This window comes from Bombus affinis, chromosome 6 (genome assembly GCF_024516045.1).
Source record: "Bombus affinis isolate iyBomAffi1 chromosome 6, iyBomAffi1.2, whole genome shotgun sequence".
NCBI classification, from domain to species: domain Eukaryota; kingdom Metazoa; phylum Arthropoda; class Insecta; order Hymenoptera; family Apidae; genus Bombus; species Bombus affinis.
In genome coordinates this window covers 6481351-6502199 of record NC_066349.1, presented here as the reverse complement: position 1 = coordinate 6502199, position 20849 = coordinate 6481351, and the positions used below count along the sequence as shown (strand labels likewise).

At 42.9% G+C, this 20849-nt stretch overlaps 1 protein-coding gene across 3 annotated transcripts in view; it reads left to right on the top strand.

The window, feature by feature from the left end:
- The window catches only part of LOC126917310 (zinc finger protein ush), a 202203-nt gene that overhangs the window by 178837 nt on the left and 2517 nt on the right, over positions 1-20849 (top strand). For 2 of the 3 annotated variants that reach the window (XM_050724058.1, XM_050724056.1), the window contains exons 2-6: positions 17384-17640; positions 18130-18526; positions 18887-19603; positions 19869-20274; positions 20560-20818. In XM_050724058.1, coding sequence (XP_050580015.1) covers positions 17384-17640; positions 18130-18526; positions 18887-19603; positions 19869-20274; positions 20560-20818 — 2036 coding nt within the window. The remainder of the gene's footprint in view (positions 1-17383; positions 17641-18129; positions 18527-18886; positions 19604-19868; positions 20275-20559; positions 20819-20849) is intronic. The other variant, XM_050724057.1, reaches the window with a different exon arrangement.

Genomic DNA, 20849 nt, shown 5'->3' with positions numbered 1-20849 from the left:
TTGCGCCGTGACCTTGGATCATTTGTACGGTTCCGTGTTACACTCACGGACACGATTTATCTCGGATCGGGTCGTTTCGCGAACATCGATAGCCGCGGACTACTACATCGTCGCCTGGAGATCACGTAGACGCTCGTTAAGAAGCACAGTCTCGGAGAATACGATTGATTTTTCGATTTGGTATTTTTGGGTCAACTTGGAGGAAGTTTCTTGGATGTTCGAGAGTTTTATCGATGGTAGAATGACAAGTAGAATTTTGTGCTCCACTTGGGAATGTTAGTGCGGTTATCGGGATGAATGGGTCTGAAACTTTTTCAATCTGTGGTTTGTTTTCTTTTCGAGAAGATGGAAGACATCGAAAGTATCACTTCCTCGCAAACTTGTAACATAAAATACAGAGCCACTTTTTCAAAAAAGAGAAATTTCATTCCCATTGTATATTGAATTGTCGGATCGCTTCTACTTACAATGTCTACGTTAAAAGAGCAGACGTTTCAGAAGAATGAAATCGTTACTATGTTACACATACAACATATACCATAATCGATGCGAAATTTTCGAAAGACGTAACAGCATGAATATCGCGTATTTGCTCTGTAATTACCCTGAAATCATAATTACGCGAACTTTCGTCCACGAACCACACGCACGCCAAGGATGTGTGTCATGTTTCTGGATGCCATAAACCAGGAACAAGAAGGAACAATTAACGATGCGGAGGAGTGAAGCGAGGACTTGGTTCGGTTCGATTCTCCATTAGACTGACGGATGGGCCTCGATTAGGCTTCCCTGGATAACGAACGGGGCAGTGTCTCGTGGCGAAGAAAAGGCGTCGTGCCGAAAAAGGAAAAGCAAGGAAGCGCGGCGAAAACGAGACAACGAGATGGCAAGCAAAAGGAACGAATAAAGAGTAGAAAAGAAAAAGATTAAGATGCAAGAAGAGAAAAGAAACGAAGGAGACAGAGGACGAGGAAGGAGACAAGAGGAGTCGAAGAAGATTACTCTTTCTCCTGAAAGAGGGAAAAAGAGGGGAGAAGGGGGAGGGGGGGTTAAGACATAAAGCATAAGCAATAACGAGGCGCAGACTATCATCGACCTATCGGAAATAATTATTCTCTTTCTATCGAGGCGACTCAGAGAGAAGAGAGAGAAAGAGATGGAAGAAGAGAGAGAAGGGGGTGGATACGAGCGAAAGGGAGCAGAAAGAGGGGAGTATAAGTAAGTATAAGTGACTTTGCCACACGGTCCTAAGATAATGCCAAGGGCCACCTTCCAGGAATTAGTATTTATTGTGACGCGATACAGATAGCGGTCACGGTACGCCCCTGGCGTACCTGGAGCCCCCAGTCCCACGAATTATGGTTTTCAATATGATGACGGTTTCGTATCTGCCGACCGACCTCGCTCTCATCTCTCTTTCTCTTTCTCTCTTCGTCTTCGTCTTCGTGTTCTCCTCCTCCTGCTCTTTTCGGAACGTCCGCCTTTCTCTTCGGCAGCCTTCGAGATATACTTCGTCCGCGGGCTCGTAAACCGTCTAAAAGGCTTCGACGATTTTTGCCTCGCCGCTGCTCGCACGCACGAAAGATCGCTGGTCGCGCAGAACCTTCTCTTCTATCGCTTCCAACCCCTTGTCTCTTTCTACTTTCTTCGATTTCTTTCAGGTTTCTTCTTCTTTTAATTTAAAGCGTTCTTAATAGAGTTATCGTGGTATCTTTCGACGCGAAATGATAATTGTCCGTCGAGGAGGGTGGAGGTTGGCTAGAAATGAAAATAACGCTTACTTATAAATAATAATTAGAATATTATTATAATAATTAATAAATGGAAAAAATTTCAAATAATTGCACCGTCATTCGTAGCTACGATCCTAATCATTCGCCCCTACAAATTATTCTACAATTTTGAAAAGTATTCGTTTCTACGTCATTGCAAATAAAATTGTCTCCGGCGAATCTCTAATTTTCCAAAGGAAGGACACTAATTTTTACGTGGCCGTGGTGCGAGATAAATAATTCTAAAAATCGCCGATATCTCTTCCGAGAGGTGAACGAGAATGGCAGAGGGAAAAAGACGAATTGGAACGGGTGAAGGGCTCGCCGGGGGTGGAGAGGTGCTATCATCGGTACGTAAGCACGAAATATCGCGACATCGTAGTGGCTGTACGCTGTAAAAATATTTTAAGCGGCTCCCGAAGGCACGGTGCAGCCACGGGTCGGGGGTGGTTTAGTGGCGGCGCCTGAAAAAGCACGATTACGTTTACGACTTCCCTCTCCGTCTGTCGACTCGCTCACCCTCCGTCTGCCTTTTCCCACGAACCACCACCGTGAAAGGGGGATGGATCCGTCGCGTGCTCGACAAATTTTCAATCGGATCTCCACCGTCTCTTCGCCCGATTTTTCTCGCCCCTTCGTTTTCGAAAAATATCTTAATTATCGGTTTGAGTAAAAATTATGGACTAAATGGTATTATGTTTGCTGCACTTAAGAAGAATCGTGGATCAAACGAACTGTTTCAATTTATGAATATTTTTAATGAAAATGATTGCTACGTGAAACCTAGCCACTTGTGAATTGATCAAATCGTGTATTCAGAAATAAAATTGTCAGGTAATCTATAAAACTGCGTGTATGTCTACTGCAATGGAGTCCGACGAATATTTTCCAAATCTTATCTTAGATATTTCTATTTTCTGGTTAATTCCATATTTCCGTCTCTACCTTCTTGCTTCTTTGAACTACAAATGTACTACAAATATGATAAATCCGTTTTGTGAAACTGTCTTACCTTTAACACAACAGTATAGGATTGTTATTTCATTTCTCAAAACCAGAGAATTAATCGCGATAGAGTTGATCAGTTTAGCTTCGATGTGACTTACGTCACATTTCGCAGCTTCACGCCCTTCCAATTTAGTTATTTCAATATCTCCGTGTCCGCCCTCGCCGTTTTTTTCATTTATCTAACGCTCTTCATCCCTCCAGCATTAATAAAACATCAACTACCTTTCTCGATTCCTATCGGAAAAAGGAATAAATATCTCAATACGCACTCTGTGATTCATCTTCCACATCACTCGGAAGACAGCAAACCACGTCCGCCGTAATCTCGTAGGCGTATGAAGCTTATCGTCGCCATGATGCGAAAAATCGGGTCAAGCGTTGGGTTTCACCGCGTGAAAGGGTGGAAGCAGCGCCTTATTAAGAAAGATGGCGTGGCATCAGAGAAAAAGCAACACGGCTAACCGTGAGGAGGTGGGATGGAAAGTGAGGGTTGAAGGGGTGGACGCTGTATTATCTTCGCGCAACCCATTCCTGCGACCTTATCTACCGTAAAAACTTCGACTTTAACCACCGGGGATCATAATCGAGCTTATCTCTCTGCCACCCTATCCCACACGCTCACCCTGCGTTCCGTCTCGTTCTAACTCACCGTCGTTGCACCGAAGGCTATCTACCGCTTTTACTCTCGTCTATCGCCCCCTGACGCGCTATCGTGGATTTTATCGCGAAACTTTGGATCGACTCGCAGAGACGGAGATCGTGAGGATGAAGAGAGCCGCGGAAAGAGAAGCGGAGGCTGTTATTGTACGCCACGAACACCTCGAGGGTTGGATGATTGACGAAAGGAAGAAGATCGTGCATGCTTCAGATATTATAGAATTAGACCGGTTTGGAGATTGATACACGAGGTCCTCCATTCGTCGTGCGATTAAAGTCAGCGAGGCTGTACGATAAAAAATAAGACGAACTATAATTAAATATAATAATAAAATTACATCTGCCTAGTTTCTAACTCGAGAGGGGTAAACAATCGATAATTTGTTAAAATTGCTATTGATCACTTGATAATCTTATTTGTTAGATTGTCGCATTGCAAAGATCCATCTAATATAACTATGCTTTTCATATACACGCATCTGTTTGTTTATAAGTATTTTACAACTGAAAGTACTTAAATGTCGAAGCTCTTAAAATTCTGCGTTAAGTCGTGGTGATGAAATAGCTGCTTACTAATTAAATTCAGCCTCGTCGTTAAAGATGAAACAATCCAACGGTACTCCGGATTTTATTTCATACGAGTATCAATCGTGGCGGCGAAATTCGAGGCACGAGGCGCGATGTACGCCGGTAACTCACGGGAATACCGATAAACGACACAAAATTAACTTCCACTCTCGCCGTTCCCTCGCGCCGACTTCCTCAGACACTCGATAAAAATCCATTTCCACGTATCTCCGTCTCCCTCCCGTCGATTTACGACTCTTTCACCCCCGTTCCTCTTTTCTCGAACGCAGGCAACATCGCCGAACGACGGCCCAATATCATCGAAATTGAGCGATTCCAGGCGTTCCTCCCGTAAGAAGCAAACTGGCAACTTCGGTTGGAAGTCGAGGGGTTCCTCTGCGTTTCTCGTTCGTGCGCTACTTTACTACCCCGATGGCAAACGAACGTACGTGCTGTTTCGCCAACGAGTGTATCCGTGTGCATAATGCTACTTGCCACGCGGGCGTAATTTTTATGAACGCTCGTTTGCATGCAACATGTCATTCCTCGTAAAATATAGTAAATCGACGCTTGAACAAGTGAATTTATGTGTTGTGTTTTGATACCGGCAGATACGATAGGGGAACGTGAGAAAGACGATATTGAGAAAAACGAGAGCAACTGTTTTAGGAGAACCCTTTCTTATCGTATATTTACCCTCGTCTAAGACCATTCGATGGAAGTCGTGAAAGAAAATAAATTAATCTGCGAATTTCGTAATATCAAATTATTTTAATAACCGTCTCGATCTATGTTTTTATATGATTATATTTTTACGTCCATCTAAGAACCTGCTCCTCGCCGTTCCTTTTTCATTTCTTTAAAACTACATTTATGGTCTGTATACAACGTTCTTAGAACATTTTAGCGGCTACTAAATGCGCAGTCTGGTTATACTGAGATATAACGGCACGCTTAACTCTGGGCACGTATAGGTACGTGAGAGTTCGCTACGCGGGGGATTGTTCGTGGACACGATCGTAAATATAACCCCCTTCGAGTTTTCGATACCTCAACGGCGACTTTACGACGATCTGGTCTGCGAAAATTGCTCATCGATTCCACCAACTCCAGCTTAACACGCATCGTTCACACTTGCTGTCTTCAACGCTCTCTGTGGATTATTTACAAACTTGACAATGGACGATTGACAAATTTATTTAATAATCTACATTTGAGAAAACAGCTTCAAGGACTTTATCGTTCCATAAAGCGTAAAGTACGAACTCGTTAAATTTTGAAAATGAAATATCATATTTTGATAATCACGTGGACTGTATTTTTCAATGATCAAAGGTTAAAAAATTACAATAATAATAATCATGACCTTCTATGATAGAATATTCCAATAAATCCCACTTTTATTCAACTTCGTCTCCCAGAACGCTTTTCTCCGAGCATAAAATTTGTCATAAAACCGCGTGATTTCCATAGGGTACACTATCAAAATCTACAACGCTTTATTAATAAATATCGCTGGAAGGGAGGACGAAGTGGAAGGACAGAAGAATATTAGCAAGATTCAGATATGGAAACGAGGCCAAAGCAAGGGAATACTGGAAAGAAGAGGGAGAAAAAGATGCAAATTATGTAAAAGGAAAGAAAAAGACCTGAGACATGTAATAGAAGAATGTGAAATAACGGGAGGACCAAAGGACATAGAAAAAACACTAAATGAGACTGGAGAAGGACTAACAGAACTAAAAGCAATAATAGAGAAGAGAAGGGCAGTACAAGACGGGAAGGAACAATAAGAAGGAAGCACAGCAAGGAGGCAAAAGCCCAAAGTTGCAATAGTTTTTTAGTCATTAGTTTTTGGTTTTTAGTTTTTAGGGATAGAATAATTAAGGGAGTGCAATATAATAGAGTAATAAGAGGGGAGGTAGATGTATAAGAAGCGAAATAGGTATAAGAGATGTAAAACCGAAAGTTCGTCCAAAGCCGAAAGGCACGGACTAAGTAATAATAAATAAATAAAATAATAAATATCGCAACCGCTTTAGAAAACAACTAAACCAATCTCCGTATCGGGTATTTCGAAAGCATCCTGCAGAAGTACGTCGTCAGGTTGCTGGTTTCTACTCCAGCTAGATGAACGCGTCATGAGTCAAAACTTTCGTGGTCCGACGAGGAAAATCAAAGAAATAGAACTAGACAGGAGGAGGATCGAGGGGGGCAAGGTGGCGAGATATACCGAGCCCGCCCTTTGATAATTATTCATTCGGTCGACTTCCAGAGCGGTTCGATATCGATCTTAAAACGTCGTCCAGAAGGTAGGCGAGAAGTGTCCTGGTCAGATACGAAATCTCGTTGTGTCGGTTCAGCGTCGTCGTCGTCGTCGTCGTCGTCGTTGTCGTCTTCGTCTTCGTGGTCATTCGCAGGCAACCTCTGTCGCGAGCAGAGAACAGAGAGCAAGTTGCAAAGGGAAGAGAAAGAGAGGAAGCTCGTCGGCCTTAATGTATGCACGTCGAGGTCCTGCCGAGCGATAATTGCCCGATGTGGCATTGCCTTCGTGGCAACGAGCATTGGTCACGTCTCAATGTTTTAAGCCGCGTTCACAGTGTCCTCCGATTGATTCACCGCTTCACGATCGAAACGATCGCTCCGCGAAATTTCTTCATCAACGAGGATTGAGTTGGAATTATTTTCGTGCTTTCGACAGACAGAATTCTGTTTTGGATAATATCATTCCTCTTTTTTTTTTTATTATAAAAATGCAATTTGATAGATTCTGGAAATTCACACTGAATTAATGTCACCTCCAAGTTTCCATTCTAAAAAAAGTGAGGCACTTTGCTTCGTCGAAGGACTTGAAATTTTATCGTATTAACCATTTATCGTAGATACTCTAAAGATTTTGAATAATTCCTGCTTCTCTAATTATCTACGTTCAACGTAAGAGATTCCCGTTAGCCAAAGATATAACATGAATTTCATTCGCAAACTTTGAAATATCTATTCCTTGCGTCCTCGATTATCCGCATTCAACGTGAAGGAATCTTCTACTATGCAAGATATAAATTACGTTTTGAATTTCTATCCCAAACCCTACATTTTGCTCTACTTTCACCATCCAACGACAAGACGACACAACAACCCGCGCAGAATCATCTCTCTGACAGCTACGACATGTTCATGGATTTGTGTTGATCCAGGAAGTCTCGATTCTGAAAGAGAGTCTACTCTCCATACTGTCGGCCGCTTCTCATGGTTGATCCGGGCTCTGGTCCTCTTTGGAAATTTGTAAAGAGTCGAATCGACTCGATCGTGGCCGAACAGAGGGCCGAAAGGTAACGAGACTAAAGATTGACCGGATCAGATACGAGCGGGTAGGACCGGCCAGTCCAGATTCTCGCGATAGGAGAATTTAATAACCTGCTACGTGGCGGAGGGGGAGGATGGCAGGCCGATAGGGTGGCTGGAAGGTGGTACAAGGAGGGGGTGCAATAATATCGAGAGATATCGATCTTTAATTAGGCACGCAGCGCGGGAACGAGAGATTAGATCTGTAGCTAGACGAGAAGCGAGTTCTGGCCATCTTCCCTCCTCTCCTCTTGTTTCTCTCTCTTGCTCGCGCTATTCCTCTGCTTTCCTATCCCTCTTATACGACCATTCTTTCTTCCCCGTCCCCTTTCCATCATCTTTTTTTCTTCTCTCGTCTCTCTAACTTGCTCGAGTTCTGCTATATACTGGTCCTTCGAAGATCTTTCGGCTGCTTCGTAGTATCGTCTGCCACAATGAGACTCGATCCAGATCCATTTTCGTTGATTGTATCGAAAGAACGAAGAAAGGCAGTTCGATGGTATCGCTACCGGGCTCGCCGGAATATTTTGTGAATATAATTGCCGTGGATTTGTTTTATTTGGAAGCAATCTGTGGAAGCCTCCGGTTGGCGGCCATTGTCGTGCGCATTCAATGGTACTTTTATCTTCTTTGTCGATGAGAACGAAGAGAGGAAATTGGTCACCGGTTGTCGCGCCATCGCTCTTCTTCTTAAAATATTTATACCATATGATTTGTAGCTTGTCGATTTACTAATCGACGATATCGATAAATTGACGTGTGACAAGCGTAGATTGTGAACAACCGTCTTCTATTTTCCAAAACGGTGAAAAAGTTTATCGAGCTTGTAGCGACGTTTGAAAAGTGATTTGATTTTGCTCGGTTTTGAGTTGGTCGTTGTCGATCTATTAAAATTATCGAAAAGTGTCTCCTTATTGTAACAGCCTCTTTGAGACGTCGTTACAGGAGCTCGAGAGGAAGAGAAAAAGAGGAGAAAGAAAGAAAAGGGAGATGGCGTGATTCGTGAATAAGTTGGTATCGTGGGCAGGACGTTTTGTTGCCTCCAGAAAACGGGAATCCGGAATTTTAATCGAAGGAGGAGGCGGCAGATAATTTTCAACGCGTGTACGCAGCACGAGCCCGTTGCGACCATGCGCATTGAATATGCAGAGAGCCAGGGATATGCTTTATACGTGTCGACGATTAAGCCTTGAAAGATGGGGCAGTCATTAAGAGATACCAGCCGTTGACACCAGCGGAGACACTCGAACAGATAAACCTTTTCCTTTTTTCCCTCGGTACTCGCACCTCAACAGCGTGCTCCCAGCAGTTCGATGCATTCTTTTTGCTCGTCTATGTTGCATCTGGTTTCCTTTAAATGCATTTTCTGGATTGTGCGGTGGTTTATGGTAATTCGTAAACTTCAATGTTCTCCCTCACAATCCATTCATTGTAAGAATAAATGTGTTTAACCCACGACTGGTATGGTTGCAGTGCAGTACTTATTTTTCAAATATTTTATTTTATCGAACGTTGTATATATATCTGAGACGCTGAAAATAATGATATACAAAATGCATGTATATCTTGATATTAAGTAACGTAAATTATCCTGGTCACCTATATGACTCAAGGATAACAGTTAAGGGCTAGGCATTTGGTTTTTCTCAACAAATTTTCTGCCAAATTTGTCCTAATTCGCTTTTAATTAAATCAAATATATCAATTTCGGATTTCTACGGGAAAATCTTGAACGATACCCGTGTTATTCAGAATATTCGTAGTTTGATTTAAAGGACAAAGAGAGTGAGACACGGTACGTTGCTCCTCGCAGCATGGCTGGGCGGGCTCGATTTCTGGTTTTCACCGGCACCAGAAAAAATCACCAGCAAAAGCAGTGAAAACCAAGCTCGGTGACAGATGGCGAGTACTGATAACGTCCCTCGAAGGTCCTGCTAGCAAGCGAAACGACCTGCACGGATCCTGTTCCTGTCGCGAGATAAAAGAAGAAACAGCTGCGTCCCGGCGCTGATCGGAGATCGTTCTCCCGTACGAGAATGCTTTCGACGTAGGACAATCGTATGAAAATTTATGGCGATCATTTGTTTATCTATTTATTCTACGGGCGAAATAGACAATGAGCGGGACACGGGTCCGTGTTGTAACCGAGACGAGGAACGCGTTAATCGGCCGATGGAAAACACAAACTAATGATGAGCAGTTAAGGAATTAAAAATTTATTCCTTCCTTTCGCATCTTCCTCTTTACTTTCTAAAAAATTGTTTCTTCCTTTCTTTTTTATTTAAAAGTACAAAAATACATATAACGCAGACAATATATAACAATATATAAGATATAAGAAAGGTAAGTTTTCTTAAATTCTTTAGTTTATCACTAGAACTACCACACCAGTCAAATTGACTGGTTCTACAATTTTATTTTAAAATTTCTACTTCATGTTATATCTTTTTTCCGCAATGATGTAATGACTTTTGCAACGATAACTAAAAGAATAATTTAATGAATTTTATTTTGTTTTTTATGTATTCAAACTAAAAATAATTTTGTATCAAGGCTACTTATATCAATACCAGTCAACACGACTGATACTTGTCAAAATGTAAAAGGGTCCTGCAATCTGTTTATCGAACCCCAATTAACCAGCTTCCTCGTTTCGTACAACTTCCCACACGTTTTTAAAATTTTTACTGCGTATCATTCGATATGACGATATCAGTTATCAGGAAAATTCCGGATCGATCGCTAGATCGCTAGATGCTAACACTAGAAATACCGCACCAGTGAAAACGACTGGTTCTACAATTTTATAAATGCGTCAACCCTCGTTTAGGGATCATGGTCCCAGATGGATTAATAATACCAAAAATGTACTACATAACATGGAATTCCTTCTGTAAGAAAGTAATAAATCAATAAATATAAAAATATTCTATTATTACGTATTTTTTAAAAACCAGTCATTTTAACTGGTTTTGTACAAATAACTTCGTATTAACTATCGGTAGTTCTAGTATTAAGAATACCTAGGTTTTTGCTTTCTAAGTTGTCTTCAGAAATATCGTACGTGAATTTGTGTCTGATAATAACAATTTCGGAGCTCGAGAAGCTCAACGCAGGCGAGCTAAGATAACCTGAGATCGATAAAATCATCGTGCTTAAAATCAAAATGCATCATAGCTGCGAACAACAAACATGCCAGCACGTAATAAACTTTCAACAGGTATAACTAGCAACGAGAGAGCAACCATTACGAGTCTCATACATACGCTATATCTATCGTTAAATATCGCCATTAGGACATAATATAGCGGCATAATTGCACTAATAACGAACACCATTAGCTTTATTCACTCGGCTCAATGAACTAATAATATTCCCAGCTAGTAATCGGCGCGTATTTTCGTCCCGATCGACCGTCCGGCTCTGATCGAGTAATTAAGTGGTAAATGGCTGAAAGTCGAAATGTTACGCTATCTCGTCACGATATCGACGCCCGGGATTTATCGTTGCCCTTTAGCATAATTACTATCATTATTGTCCTACGTATGTGCACACGCGAGAGCTCGTCACGTGAAATACTCTCGCATGGACAGGTGAGCACGCGAGGTGTTACGTTTCTCCGATCCCTCGTGTTACGTTCAAAAACATCGATACGCGATCTTCATGGACGATCCTCGATCGATCTACGGTGTAATTAAATTTTCGGATCGATCCGCGAGATACGCCTGGTCGCTCGAGCAATCCTTGTTTAACGTCGTTCAACCAAAGATTTATTATATCCTCCAGGCATTCGAAGAAGTTGTAGTTTTCGCTTTAGTTTTCTTTCGTAGAAGTAGAAAATGATGTTCGATAGGTAGATTAGATTGTTCGATTTTTGTAGTGGCGTTTAACAACATGCATCGACTCGATTAGATGTCGATTAAATGGATAAATAGTTTTTCTTGAAAGGAATGATGCACTTTATGTGACACGTTCGCAATCTGACCTGGGTCATTACATGATGCGTTACAGTGCTATTTATGATTTCTAATTGGCCGACAACACGTGATGAACAAATATAATTGCCTGGAGATATTGGAAGAGGAAATCAATGATACCAAGGCAAGGAGTAATTAACACGGCATATTATTAGAACTTCGTTAACTTATAATATAGAGCTCTGTAAGCTAGCCGAAGGTACGAAAGTAATTTTCTTAGCGACGAAACTAAATGTTAAATTTGAAAAGACCTGTGTGTATCGTATGTAGAGATCTTATATCGTCTTTTACGATCTGATCGAAGATCCAAATACTTAAAACGGGGATCTACGATTTGCCTAGAATTTCTGTTTCCTCTTTTCGTATAGTTGATTAATTATCCGTCGAAATTCTCAAGACACGGTGATCGCAGGCAATTCGAATCGCCTGGTCGCCGTGTCACTACACGTATGACGGCCACGTATAGCCATGCGTGTTGATACGCAGATAGAAGACGAGGTGGATGTAGTAAGAGCTTTGCATGAATAATGTTCTCCGCGACGTGATCTGAACTTCTTGGAAGGGATGGACTGAACGGTGGACGGTCTCGTATAAGATCCTCTCTCTCGTTCCCCTCCGGCCGGCACCCCCTCGTCGAGACGACGAAGAAAACGACGGAGGCGAGGAGCAAGCCGGAATAAAGGCAGATCGAAGATATCGGATCGATCGGGTAGATTTGCGTTTTAATGAGGTGTGCTTGCACCGATGCTTGGTGAATCTTGAAGAGCTAAGTGTAACGGGACGAATTGAATTGATCGATTGCATCGGTGTTTAATTGAATCGAAACATGGACAGTTTCGTTTCTAGAGACGTCGTCCGGTAAATTGTGCATAATGTTGTAGTACAAGGGACGGCACGATCCTTGTCCACTAGCCACGATTGCTCGAGTACCATCCAATCGAATGTTTCTCAGCGACCTCCGTTTCTAAAGGAATCGATGTTTTAACCAGTGAAATGGTTGCTTCTTCATTACATGGCACTCGAAAGAAATCAAGATCAAATCGTCCTTTAACCTAGGGATGGAAGCCAGAATCCCTTCTGTACAACTTTATAAAGTCACTTGTCTATCAACTTTTTCATTTTTAAGTTACGTTGAAATATTTTTACCGTTTAAAATGTTGTCATCGCTTCGTACCATTTTAAGGTGAAATTATATTTTACATACAAACAGCGACGACGCAAGGAAATATTAAAAGTCTCGCAGGTATGTTTCGAGAGAACGATAATATTATTGGTACATCGATAAATTATTGTACAAGAAGAATTCCGCTTGTCTTTCATCTTCCTGCCTACGCACGACTATAAAACGATCCAATCGATATCCAACTCTCTCGATCAAACTCCATCAACGTCGACTCTAATTCTTTTACGATACGTCTAAACTGTCCTCGAGGTGTCCTATAAAGTTTACCACAGAAACGTCGTCCGAAACGGAGCCCGACTGTCAACCATAGCATTCGGGCGACAACCGAAGCGTTCAGCTAGAGGAACAGGAACAGGATCAACCGAACACAGAAGCGAGATCGAGTAGTCACAAGGAAGAGGCTCGACGCGCGGCGTAGGAGCCGATGAGAAGGTTGCGACTTGAGCTCTCACTTAGCAGCCGCAGTGTCACGATCGGGACGGCTACATTAGCATATCTCCACGATGCAGCGTGGTAGAGTAGAGAGAGGAAAAGACGTTGACTACCGATGGAAAGAGGAAGAAAGAATAACAGTGAAGAGGGGATGGTGGAGGGAGGAGAAAAGGCAGAAAGAGAAAAGCAAAGTGTTCATGGATGCATCGGTACGAGTGGCATGCACCTCTGGCATGGGTCGTGGCCCCGTGAAAAGAGGGCGCACACTACCATAATACAGCTTGGAAAGAAGGAACAAGAAGAAGAAACAAGACGAAGAAGAAGAAGAAGAAGCAAAGAGGACTCACTCAGGCCTCACTAGCCCTGCCTGTTACCTGTACGTCGCGTGTTTGCCTACCCGCGTCACGATCAGGATCCTATTTGCATAGCGCCGATGAAGCTGCTACCGTTGCGCTCGTTTTCCTGCCACCGCACCGGTGTACTGCCATCGTATCCTCCTTCCTTCGGGTGCCAGCTACGCGTCCAGCCAACAGCAGATGACGAGTACCCAATTGGAAGGAAGTAGACTCAACGTGTTCGCTGCTGGCTCACGGTAATCAGGAAGAGGTCGTAGTCGATGGAAACTAAGGGCTGATTGTACGAATTGTGAGACATAATGGAATTCTAGGTTTTTTGTAAATTGTTTTAGTGAGATTTTAATGGTAGAAATTCGCTGTAACGCATATAGCGAAGTTGGAGAGATGTTGTGAGGCTTAAGAAAATAAAAGAGAAAAAAGGATTTATGGGCTGAAAGTATAGTAGAACTTAATTTATTTGATGATAACGAGGAATAAACAGTTTACGCAATAGGTGTTTTCCTTTTTTTTTCTTTTTTACTTTAATAATGGTTTCAGTCGACAGCAGTTCAGTTAATTAGGCATTAACTAAAATTTTATGCTAATAAATGGAGTTGTACCGTATAGCGTTCCAACATGCATACGATGCGATAAATTATAATGTAAGACCTGGCTGAAAATGGGCCACGTGGCGCGACTACGACACGCTATACGATATGTAATTTTTACACGACGAGCACGTGTCTCTGCTCTTTATTCGCAATATATTTTTTAACGACCAAGGAACGAGCTTAAAGAGAATTTTTGAAAACCATCAAAAATATTTGCCACATATCAAAGAGATTTGATCGATAATTTGACTTCTAAAAAATAAATCTCCGCTATTACTTCTCTGCCATCAGCTTTAAGATCTACAACCAATCACCAAATTACAATCCTTTAAAAAAAAAAAAAAAGAAACAAGAACAATTTCCAAACGAATCCTTCTGGAACAGACGAAAGAAATCAAGCTGGAAGAAAAGACTTGTGAGGAAAGACCATCTAAACATTGACTAACAGGTAACAGGTGCGGTTGTTTCTAAATTCAATTAAAACCACTCAACAAAGGGAACAATGGCGTAAGTGGCAAAGAGCAGGAGAGCTTCCGAACTCCGTTTCTCACGCGGCTGTTCGTTTCTCGCATAAAGCGGGGCCGAAGGTGTACACGGGCGCGGTATCGGTTCTGAGAATGGCTTATCAGCCCGCGGATATGTTAATGGCGGCCGTGTTTGCCCCCCTTGTGCCCCCATCTGCCCTCCACCGTCGGCCACCACCACCACCACCACCACCGTCTTCTTTTCGAGATATATTACACCCTCAACGAACCCGGAGGTGGTTGGTGGCGATTGTAGTAGGTGGTTGTAGGCGAGCAAGGTGCAGCCCTCTCGATCGGCCGTTGAACGTTTGCATGCACGTGCAATTAAGAATGGTCGAAGCCGGTAACGAGAATGAAAGGCAGATAGAGGCGACTGGACGACCGTTTGCGGGTTTAATAGTTCACTTCGTGGGACATCGTTCGTGCTTGATAGAGTCATTTCGAGAGAGAATGTCCTCGACGAAGATTCAATCGCGTGTTCTGTAACCGATCGGTGATTTCAATTGTCCCGATACTAAAATGATTCAGTTTATTGAACACGAATTTATTTGCTTTTTGAAAAGTTAACAGAATTGTTAATGGTGGCTGTTGGTACGTTGATATAAGTTAAAAGTTACGGGAAAAATTCAAGAAAAGTTACCATCTATGCATACAATACCAGGAATACGTGCAGGAATAATAATATATGCATTGCGTAAATTGGAATCATTTGGAATAATAAATTACTTCTTTCGTTGTATCGATTATATCGTAAAAATGCCACATCTTCAGTAACGAAGATACTTTCTGATATTCTCTGACGATTTCGAAAGAGTCGTAAGGAAAGCTTCTTTCCCCCTGATGTTCAAAACTGAAACTCAAAAATCGCCCTCGTCGTAAGATCATGCGCAAGTAATTCCATAACACGAAAATTCAAGCAACTAATACAATACTTCCACAATTTCGATCAATTTCACCGCAACGAAGCTCGCGCGTAAACGCGAGACAAGCGTGTTCCGCGGACCCAGGTAGCTTGTACGCGCGTGCAATTAAGAATGCTCTCTCCCTCGCCTCCTCGTGCAACGAGCAACGACGACAAGCTGAACTGGAAGAAATAGGGCCTCGAAGGCAGGAGATAGCATTAGGAAAAGGAGAGGATGCCACGAGAAGAAAGAAGGATGAAGGAGGAACGCGATGGTGCTGGCGAGAGTCGGTCCGATCCATCGATGACCGCTTATTTACAGAGAGGCAGAAGGAACACGACCGAGCTGTAGATGCGAGCCGTGGATAGGCTAGAAGTGCGCTGCAACCCTTTGCCCAATCTACCTCGGCATCTCGCCTCCTCTTACCTCGTTTCTTCTCGTCTCGCTTCTCTCGCTCGTGTACAACGAGAAAGTCCCGACGAGCCTCGCCCAAGCAGGCAATTAAAGCATCCGGGTAATTCGACGGACGATACGCGTGTCGTCTCGATTTCGAGGACAACCCACCTGGATGGTGTAGTCCGTTTTGTCCCGCCTTCCTGGCATATATCCGCGCGAAGGATCACCGGGGAAGAGAGAAACCACGGACGGAGATACGGTGATCGGAGGTGTCGATGCTTTGTCCAGACTCGTTTTACTGCTTGGCAACAGGATTTTACCGAAGTACAGGCATTTCTGCGGATTCGATGTGTATAGGGTTGAATTTTGGGATGTCGAAGATCGTGGCTTTTGCAGCTTAATGTCTGTCAAATGTCTGTTTGTTCATATTTGAAGAGCACGGGTGAAAAACGCGATAAGTGGAATCTATCAGATTATTCCTTTCTTCGATTGTTTCGTGTTAAGATACTTGATGCTGAGGATCAAAGCCGAAGCTCCTCTTGTCATAAATAGCTGAAAAAGAATGAATGGAAATTTCAGGTACTTCAGGACTAAATATGTTTCAGGTAGAAAAACTTTTACGTCCGTTAATTTCGTTTTGAGATAGACTGTCGTTGAAGAAGGATGCGAGAAGGCGGAGCGAGAGAGCTTGAAAGATAAAGTAGTTAAACGACGAGGAACTTACGTAACCATTCCATTTCTCACAACATTAACACATTAATAAAACAAACTATGAATTCCTCGGTCTCACAAGCCGTCCAGTGGAAATCTTCTCACGGTACAACTTCCTCGATCCGTAAGTCAAATCCAAGATATACATCGAAATCGAAATTTTTCATTTAGTCGGATTCCACGTTTCAGCGTCGCGAGTCTGACGAACCTGAAACTTTCCAAATTATATTGTACAAAAAGTGTTTTCAGATCCTACGAAAGCGTGCGCGTCGTTTCATAGGATGCCGTGGATAGGTAATAAGTCGAACAACCCCATGGTGTCGAACTTATCCCAGATTTCGATGCGAGAGTAGCCCCTTTCGCCGAGGAAGCGCCTCGTCGAATGGTGGGGACCTGCAGAGGCGTGCGAAGGGTGCAGCGAGTGGGGTAGCTGGCAGAAGGATAGATAGACGAATAAAGAAAGATAGGTGAAAGGAATAGCAGGGAGAAGGGAACAGAGGGTACGCAAAGGCTGGCGTGGCGAACGACCATTAGGGAGTCGAACGGCCATAGAGACGCGTCGTTTAACGTGCGTGCCGGGCATTTCTTTTTCTTCTCACTTTTTTCCGTCGCCCACCACTTCCGACTCCGCCGAGACAACGTTCCTTCCACGTGGATCCGTCTTCACGGGCCATGGTCGTTTCTGAGGAATTTATAAACTATCATTGGAATTGGCTGAAAAAACGTAGGAATCTAATATTGAAATATACGAGGATATTTATGGACGATACATTATACTTGGTTCTATCGTTCTGTTATTTTATTTTATTTTTCCTTTTTATTAAGATCGACAAATTTGTTAGTGAGTTTTGTTTTGGCTGAAGTAAAGGAAGATTATTGTGCGGAGACATTGAATTGTTAGTTGCAATGGTATTTCCATTTGAGAAGATTGATAGAAATTAAAGTAATGTTTCTTTATGGTTGCAGGGGAGGATGAGGAATGGAGCGACTCGGAGAAGACACCATCGGTGAGCAGCGGAGTGGAAGGCGGTGGATCGGCGGTTTCCAGCCCGATCGCGCCGATCGTCGAGGAGGAATCGAGTTTACCGCCACCACCGAGACTGAATCCCCCTTCCTCGTCCGTTGCGATCGCGAATTCGGCCGCTGAGGATATCAGATTGAGGCTCAGCGTGCTCCCCGAAGACGCTCGGAAACGACTGGCTAGTCTTACCGAAGATATCGAGGTAAATATTAGGTTGTCCGAAAAGTGTCTTTCTTTTACAGTCCCGTCTGTTACAACAATACATTTTTATACAAACATGAAACGTAATCTATCGAACGTTGTGATCTTTATTTTGATAGAACAAAATGGATCATACATAACTCGATAAAATAATATAAAACGGAAAATGTTGTGCATCCATTGTTTCCTTATAAAACGAAAGAAACTTTTCCGACGACCTAATATTTAACATTTGATCAGTTTCGCGTAAAAATTAACAAACGATCTTATTCTCGATCGGTTCGCAAATATGATGGTAAAGCTTGTGGGTTATTTTGAGATAAATAGTATCTCACTTCGTAAAGCTTAGGTCTCATACGTTTCCCGAGAAATATCTAAAACGAATAGAAGGCTAGAATTTTACTTGCTTAGTAAAAATTACCTCGTTCGTCTTGTGAAATTACTTACTCGGTAACTTCGCTTACAAAATTTGTAAATATTTGTCGCACAGGTTGCAAGAAGCTTAAGAGATCGACATGTCACCCCGAGATCCAATCAGACGCGAGAATCGAGTCCGAAAGACACGGACGAAGAGTCCAATCTGGTCATGGTCAAAGAAGAGGACTGTCAGCCGAGATCGTCGTCCTCTTCGTCGTCCTCGACAAGAAGACGGGAATCCATGTGCAGGCGAGACTCGGAGGACTCGTCGAGACGATCGAATACGGACGATCCACCGACCGAGAAAAAGTTGAAACTCGACGATGAAGCTGCACCAAGACTGAGACTCAATCCTAGTCTGGCGACGGATCCAGCTCTTCGGCCCTCCGCCGTAGTCGCGCTCACCGTCAAACCGGAAAATACCTCGCCACCGAATCCTGTGCCACCCCTTCCGGCTGGACTTCAAAATGGTAATATTAATTAATAAAACAATCTGCTGTAATACTAGTCTGTGTATTATTTCTATTATATCAAACCTGCTCATATTTCTCAACCGTACAAAATAATGAAAGAATCGCTTCAGAATTAATTCCATGATACCACGATTGTCTTTCTATTTAGTCTTGAGATTAAACGTGTTTTTCTGCTCTCTTCGTAAGTTTTAAACTATTGGTTGTCGTAATGTCAAAATACCAAAGATATTAAAATATTACTTCTCGATAACTATACCTCTAGTTCTTTACAAAACACCGTTAATGTATCAGCTATTTTTGAAATACACAGAACTACAGACAGAATATGCAACTCACTCGAAGAAACTAACATTGCAGCAATCGCCTCAGGTCGTTTGTTCGTACTTCCAACCGATGGCAAGGAGACGATCACTGTGGAGCCAGCCAGGCCAGCACCTCTCTTCTGTCCTCCATGCGGCATCCGTTTTAGCTCAGCGAGCACCCTCGAAGCGCATCGCACTTTCTACTGTGCTCATCGTCCCCGACTCGAGGAAGACACTGCCAACGAAGAGGACGAGGAAAAGTCCAACAAATTCGAAGTGAGAAAAGCGTATGCCTGCCCTCACTGCTCGTACAGCGCGGACAAGAAGGTCTCGTTGAACAGACACATGAGAATGCATGCTGCATCTCCTGCACCACCCACGATACCAACCGCTCCGACTACAGCTACTACTCCAGGAAGTGGCGCGGCAAATGCCTCGAATGGCTCCTTGAACGAAGAGGCGGAGAGATATTGCAGAAACTGCGATATTCGATTCAGCTCCCTGAAGACTTATAGAGCGCACAAGACGCATTATTGTAGTACTAGGCACGTGGTCAAAGATACGCCACCAGCAGCTACGGTAGCTTCCTCGTCGGTGAAAGCTTCGCCACCGACGAGCGCGAGTCCCGGTGAATCGCCGCCTCCGCAACCTTGTCTGGCGCTACCTACAAATCCTATTTTGATTGTACCGTACTCTTTGTTCCGAGGTGCTAGTGTCCTGGCAGCACCCACTTTGCCCGCGCCTGATACTGCGTGTTTTCTTCTTCCAAATGGTACGTGTTTTAATAACAGTTTATTTAGATCTTCCAAGTTACTTGTATGCTTGCGATTAAAATTTAAGAAACTGTTGTATTCGTTAAAATAAGTAGAGAAGTTTGAATCGTATCATGGTAGAAGAACTCCATTTATTGGAAATCTTAATGAAGTTAAATTCGCGGCTTATGAATACATATACGAGTTAAAATTATGAATCTCATACCCACGAAAATCCAAAAAGCAATTCCAAGAATTAAACTGACAAGTCTCACTCTTTTGTAGGTCATCTTCAACCGATGACAAGAGGTTTGGCTACCACAGCACAGAACACCGTGGTCGAACCTTCACCGGTTCTCCGAGCAGCGAACAAACCAACGACACCAGCGTCCGTCGTGGCATCGTCGACGTCGCCATCAGGTTCAGCGCCACTCGATTTGAGCGTTAGAAAGTCACCAGCTCATCAAGATGAAAAAGAGAACAGGGTATCGCCGGCACCCTCTTCTCTACCTCCACCACCTGGTAGTCCTAGGTCAAGAGGAAGCGGAAGTCCTAGAGCAAGGTCCATTGGTTCTGCTCCTACGGCTACTGGAACGGTTGCACCTCCTCCGCCGACGGAACTCGCTCTCAGACTGGCTGAACTTCCACCACCCCCTGTTCCTGGGGTTCTTGTGAAGCAAGGTGTCTCGAGGTAAGATACTCCGACGTTTTCACAATGTGACAATTTGTTTCATATAGTTAATGAAAATAAAATAGACGAAACTAAAATAGATTAAAATCAAAATACTAAAACGACGAAAGAACGATAAATTCTTTTTCTCTCGCTTGTATAATAAATAATATTTGAAATGTTTTAGTATTTTAATCTTAAATTGATCAGTTAAAAAACTGATAAACAATTCAGCTTATTGTATATAACTGATACGTAAAAGGATCCAGGTGATCCGGAAATTATAGAAAACTGTTCGATTTTCAGATGCAAAGAGTGTAATATCGTGTTCTGTCGGCATGAGAACTTCGTTGCACATAAAAAGCATTATTGTCAGGCAAGAGAGACAACGGTCAGCAATAGTCCTCCACCACCTGGAACACCCTCGCCTCCTTTGGTGCAATTAATCTGTGCCGCGTGTGGTATCAAGTTCGCCTCTATGGATAATCTGGTAGCTCATCAAGCGTTTTACTGTCCTAAAAGGCCAGAACCTCAGGAACATCATTCGCGATGCTCCAAGTGCAAAGTTAGTATCGTTTCCTCTATATATATTCATT